Consider the following 6,788-nt stretch of genomic DNA (forward strand, 5'->3'; position numbering starts at 1 on the left):
AAACAAGCAAACAAAAGCTGATGCAGAGTACATTGCTAAGAACAGTAGCTCAGAGAGACAGGGACCAGATGGCATGTCTAAGTGCTAGTAGTCCTGGTGGGAGATGAGGAGCACATACAGCTTGGCGGCATGGCCAGCCCCGCAGGCCGAAGGAATGGCAAGCACAGGGTGGATGTACAGCAGTCCTGCCAGGAATCCTCATGGACCAAGCAGGTATCCACTGCCTTCATATACCTTCAGAGGATTACCACGTTCTCTGCACAGCCTATATGCCATGTAGTTATATATACCTGGGAACAAATAAAGAAAACTCAGTCCTGGGTTCTGAAAAAAGAGTCTCCATCCTTAGTAGTGAAGAGCATAGCTTCTGGCAGTATCTTTGCTGAGCCTCTGGGGCCTGAACCTTAGAAGAGGCTGCCTAGAAAGTGCCTGTGTCTGACCAAGAGGCAAGGGTGTGGTGTGCCGAAAACAGCACCAGATTTCATGTTGAGATGCCTGGGCTCTGCAAGACTATAGCCCCTTCAAATGTAGGGGTAGGACTAGATAATCACTAAGACCCTTTCTATTCAAAAGAAATTAGCTTTAAACATAGGGCTTTCATAAGGGAGAATTAGTACTTATCTACCTACCAACCCTACAAGGATAATATTTTTAAACCCAGGCTCAGAGACATTGGGTAACTTGCCCAAAGTCACACAGCTTGGGTCCAATATTTCTTCCGGCATCTCTTGCACTTATGACTGTTGTACTGTAGACATATGATTGTTCTTGGCTGGGCATCTATCACTGCTATTATTTAAACCCTTCAGTGACTCTTCAGTGACCAAGGTGGAGAATCACTGTACTAGTATCTGAAACAGAAAAGAAAGCTTGCTGATGCCATATTGATTGAATAGAATACTTCCCCTTTGCCCCATTCCCAAAATACATATGCAAAAGCCATTTCATTTGTATGTTTCTTCTCTCTTCTCTCCACAAGGAACAGTGCTGTTAGGCTGGCCTGAGATTTTCACCTATATAAATTTCCTAAGCTGTGTTCAAGGAGAGACAAGGATTTAACCACTTTCATATTTAGCCTTGTCTCCCTGGAAAATTGTAAGCTGTTGTAAGGACTGTTATTAAGAGAATATTTAACATTAATGTTGCTATAATTTGCAAGTGGAAGAGGGAGCTGTTTGTGGTTGCTTGGCCTCCTCTAGAGGAAAAGCTAAAATTCTCAGGAAGCTCATTTAAAGGTTAACTTTCTTTTTTTCCAAAATGACACATATTCCTCAGGTGTCTGCTCTGTCATCTCCTGTCCTGATTCCTGATTTCACATTTCAGCCTTTCACATCATATAGCAGGTGCCTCCAAGCCCTGGTCACTCTGCTAAGGAGCAGGAACATCACTTATCTCCCCTCAGAAATCTGAGGCCCAGGCATGGAACCATTTCACCACTGCATAGTACTACTCATGGTTCTGCAGGTGATGTGAGAGATGCAGTGTGCTGTCAAGTCAAAGAACATGCTACAGGCCAGCCAAGGCTTTGCATTTCTCTACCCGCTCTGAGCCATGTGCCTACAAACACTTTACCGACCTTCTGAGTCATGGTGGCCTAATCTATAAAATGGGCATAATAATGTATACCTCACATGGTGGTGGTTGTAAGGTTTAAACTAAATAATTTTAAAATGTCCCTGAAATGTTGTGTATTTAATAAATGTTAGCTACTTCTTTCTTCCTTAGTAGAATCTGACTTTATGTAAATTCAAAACTTTCTGTGAAAAAATAGAAACTTTAAACATCTTTCCCCTCAGCTTTAAAAGTTAGGGATCTATCATCAAGTTTCCCCATTAGATTTTTACTCAGTTTTGAAGTTTACAAGTCATGCTCACCTAGATCCTATCTCACTCAGTCCTAAAATGTTCCTATAAAATTGGCTGAACACGTATAATTATTTTCATTTTATAGAAGCAGGAACTGAAGGTCAGAGAGGATAAGCTAACTTTCTAAAAGTACACATCCAAGATCCGAACCCAAGTGTCTTGCAGCTAATCCAGTGTGTTTCCCAAACATATTCTCCAGAAAATTTGCAGGAACTGGTCCCTCTGCTAATCGTAACCTTTTTTCTTTCTTTCTTTCTTTTTATTCTTTTTTTTTTTTTGCTTTAATTATTTTTGGCTTTACTAGGAGTGTAATTGACAATTTTAAATTACACAGATTTAATGTATGCATCTGTGATACCATCACCACAACCAAGATACTATACATATCCATCATCTCCAAAAATTTTCTTGTGTTCTTTTGTGAGTTTTGTGTTTGGTTGGTTGGTTGGTTCGCTGTCTGGTTTTAGTAAGAACACTTAACATGAAATCCTTTAGTTCACTAACTTCTATGCATCTTCCAGATTTCAACTTGGCTGTTTCTTAGCACCCCCAACCCTGCTTTGCCCCAAGTGTCTCCATGGTATCTTGAATGAACCCCTGCTAGGTACTTGTTCTACTTTATTGCAGGGGTTCTTAGACCTGAGTGTCCAATATATTTATCTAGCACCTTTTAAAAAAAAAAAGATAATAGATTTAGGGTCCCATCCAAGACTTCTTTGATCAGACATCTATTTTAAGTTTCCTCAGGTGATTCTGATGCACAGAATATTCCTTTACTAGAGTGTAAACCCTATAAGTGACCAAATCTATTTTGTTCATCATTAGGCCTCCAGCACCTTAAATAATATCTAGCAATACTAATAATTTATCATTACTATTATGGATAATATTTATGAGTGTTGGTTCTATGCCAGGGATTACAAGTAATTTACATGTGTTTATTTCCATTAATTCTGCCAACGACCTTGAGAAAGGAGCTATTATTACCTTATTTAAATGAGGGAACCAAGTCTTGGAGAGGGTCTTGCAAAACATTTAGTAAATGCATCAGTAACTGTTTTCAACTGGAGTACCTGATATAGCAGTGCAATTCATTTTTCCTACCTGCTTCCTTGATAATAAATGGAACCCACAAGAAAGTGATTGTAAAGAATAAGGAACTCTGTGGGAATCTACCTTCAGGCACAGATTTAGACATTGTGTCTGAAAAGTAGAGTGATAAGGCAGAACTTTGGAAGAACTTGGAGTCAGCCAGCATGACTCCAAGATGCTATTTCTAAGTCCCACCAATGTCATGGTTTAGTTGCTGAATCACCAAAAAATTGCCTGAATTCCTCCTGAAGAGCTTATTATTTTTTAATTAAAATGCTTTTGGCTTCAGGTAACAAAAGAACTTAGGAATTCAAGTTTAATTTTTCTCATATAAGAAATACCAAAGGTTAGAGATCAGCCAATTTTTTATAAACTACAGTAGAGCCTTTTAGTGTGTGGATCATAAAAAGCTATGGGTTGCTCTGAAAGAAATGGTCATACCTCAGTATTTGACTGTCCTGATGCATAACCTGAACTATTGACTGGAAGCCACTGTAAGGATGAAATATATAGAGAGAGGATGGTTTCCTACAGGCAAAGGTGTCAGACGAGGATGTAGTTTATCTCCTTGTTTAATCTGCACACAGAACATATTAAAAACTGGGTTAGACTCAGAGGAGAGAAGAGTGAAAATTGGTGGAAGAAATATCAATAACTTAAAATATGCAGATGATACCATCTTACTGGAAGAAAGTAGCATATTTCTGCTCACTGTCCTAGGGTGGCTAAAGCAGCACTTCACTTTGCATGAAAATGTTCAAAAGCAGGAAGGGAAAGTCAGACTCTCCCGTGTACTTCTTTCCTTTTTATAAAGGAGAAAAGTCTTTCCCAGGAACAACCTAGCAAACGTTCTCTTCTTTCTAGAAGTAGGTCACACAGCCACTGCTAGCTTAAAAGAAGTCGAGGAAAGCAAGTAACATATATGGTGCTTTTACTTCTCTCTTAGGAGGTAGAAGCAAGAAAAAGGGAAGAAAGAAATGATTGATATTTAGACAACAAATTGTCTCAGCCCAATATTCTTAATTTAAAATACCTGATCATTAATCTAGACTAGATCCCCCTTTGGAATAGTTTTAAAATGAGTTTAGCCCTATGAATCCAATGTTGTTCGAAAAAAACATGTTAACTCCAGGGAATTTAGATGACTACACCATCAAGAGTTAGCGATTTTGGTAACAAGGATATTCGATGATGGCTAATGCTCTTTTCTCCTATTTTTAGGTCAACAGTGATCTTGTTTACATTACAGCTAAAAAAGATGGCACTCATGTTGTGGAAGCTGTTGACACCACCCACATTGGGAAATTAATTGTGACCAAACAAATTGGAGGAGATGACATGAAGGATATTACTGATACCTACAAATTCCAAGAAGGTAATTTACTATAACTGAATGAAGATTTCTTTGCCCAAGTCCATTTAGTAATCACCCACTGTCACTATGAGATATATCCCAGAGAATACACTGGCAATTGCAGCATTTGGTAGTCAAAGCAGAAGTATAAGCTCTCGTGAGTGTGAAGAGTTATTTAAATTTCTCATTGAAGTAAAATTATATTAGTTATACAACATTATAACACATCACACACCAAATTTTTTATTACAGTTTCATGTGTTTGTTTGCTTTGAACAGAATTCTCCTTTGCATGGCTTATGAAAATAATTTGATTTTAAGTCATATCTATTTTAACAGCATATAGAATCTATGTAAGAACAAAAATACGAAAGAACATAATTTTAAATAATCCTATTAGAAAATGTTGTATAACTAATATAATTTTACTTCAATGAGAAATTTAAATAACTCTTCACATTCGTTTAGTACTTTACACACTATTCTTACATACATTGTTCCATTGAGTTATCATGGAAATCCCTTGAGGTAGATAATACAATATTAATAGGACAGTGCAATCTCACTAATTCAGGCTAATTAAGTTGAAGACCCATTTCAATTATAAAATAATGATAAGATGGTTTTGTTAACTTTTATTGTGTAGTATGTTTCCAATCGAGCCATTGAGTTCAATTCCCCCCTCTATCAGTATTGATTGCTTACTCTATGCCTGGAATTGTCTGTGGTGCTGGGAATTCTTATAGTGAGCAGGACCAAATTTCTGTTCTTGGCCAAGTGATAGAATTATTATATAGAGGGGCCTTTGATAACAAAGAAGGACAGTCAATCCAACCAGGAGATTCAGAAAAAGCAAAGCTGAGTGAGATAAATCACAGATCATAGTTAACACTGGATAGGGTTTTCCAGGCACTGGGAACATGACCAAAGGCATGGAGGTGTGAAGCAGCTGGTGTGCTTAGCATCCTGCAGGCATTACTAAAGCATCAAGCTCAGAGTGCCCGGGGGCTGAAGACAAAGCTGCCCAAGGTCAGTAGCAAACAGGAAGTAAAGGATCTTAGGTATCTTGATGGGGAATGTGGAGTATATTTTACAGATGATTCACCAGCAGAGTTCTTAGGAGTGGCATTCATTTTAGTGAATGGATAAAAAATAGTGAATAATTATCATATACCTAAATATTCATCAGTATTCCTGAAGTGCTAAGGAATGCAGAATTTGTTTTAAATATTTTAGACAGTCTCTCTGCTCTTATTTACAAAACCAATTTGCACTATAAAGAGAAAGTTTGCTGAATTGAGAACTCTTGTGCATAGTATTAGAAATTCAGAATTTTTGTCATCTGAACCAGTGAATTTTTGCTGTATTTCTGAAATGATCCATTCTTCGTTTCTGTGGGTTATTATCTATTGTACAATACAGATAAAAAAAGTTGGCTTTTTCCTAAAAAGGAAGGAAAGTAATAAATTTGAATACATAGCAATAGAAACAATCCAAAAAAAGGTTTTTTGCTAAAATAAATACAAGCACAACAAAACAAAACAAATAAGGAATGCCCTCTTGTTACAGAGTTACAGTCAAAAAGGCTTCGAAAAGAAAAAAAGTCCATGATAGAAGTAAAAGAAACTAGCTGCAACATTCACTCGTTTATTCATTAATTCATTCAATGACTTGCTATTAACCGTCCTCAATATTCTCAATACTGTGTAGAAATGGAGACATGCACAGCACTGCCTTCCCATCTAGCTGGAGATACAAGCAGGAAGCAAGCCCTCATCAAGCTGTGTGGTGGATACCCTGAAGAGGGGTGGGCAGATGTTGCAGGGCACAGAGAAAGGACTCCCAAGACAAACTGAAGGATCCTGGAGGACATTATGATGGGCTCACCGAGATGGAAAGATAAACAGTAATTGTCTAGGTGAAGCAAGGGAAAGGAGTTTCTGGGAAAAGGCAGCAGGATAGGGATTGTGGATAAACTTTTGTAATGTGGAATAAGTTCTGACCAGACAAGAAAGCAAGAGGTGAGTCTACAGGGAGCCATTCAAGTGATCAACTGTCTTATCTAAATCTCACAGCAAAACACCATAGCTGTCAAACATGGAGGTGACAGATATCAAGAGAGGAAGGACCCCAAAGCAGCCTATGAAAGAGGAGTCAGGGGCTTGGCCAGGGGTGGACACCAGATTAAAGAAATAAAATGTTCCAACTCTGAATAAGGAAGACATTTGTAGTCCAGGTTTTCAGAGCTTGGCAAGATGGCAAGGCTCAGAGAGGTAGACAGTGTAGGGGATCTGGTCTAAACAGAAGATCCCCTAAATTTTGTATAGTTCTAAGAGACACACAACCTGCTAGGCTGGAGTTTGATGCCAGGTGGATGGATAATTAGCTTCTTAATCAAGATGGCATTTCAAATTCTAACTTTGGGAATGACCAAGTAGAATGCTATTCAGAGAAGGATGCTGACTGCACTACTCAAA

The 6,788-nt window shown here is 38.1% G+C and overlaps 1 protein-coding gene across 1 annotated transcript in view; it reads left to right on the top strand.

The window, feature by feature from the left end:
- F13A1 (coagulation factor XIII A chain) overlaps positions 1–6,788 on the top strand; it is a 168,740-nt gene that overhangs the window by 130,202 nt on the left and 31,750 nt on the right. Inside the window, exon 11 of the mRNA XM_006909291.1 lies at positions 4,179–4,332. Within this exon, the coding sequence (XP_006909353.1) occupies positions 4,179–4,332 (154 nt within the window). The remainder of the gene's footprint in view (positions 1–4,178; positions 4,333–6,788) is intronic.

The sequence above is a fragment of the Pteropus alecto genome, unplaced genomic scaffold, assembly GCF_000325575.1.
Source record: "Pteropus alecto unplaced genomic scaffold, ASM32557v1 scaffold121, whole genome shotgun sequence".
NCBI classification, from domain to species: Eukaryota; Metazoa; Chordata; class Mammalia; order Chiroptera; family Pteropodidae; genus Pteropus; species Pteropus alecto.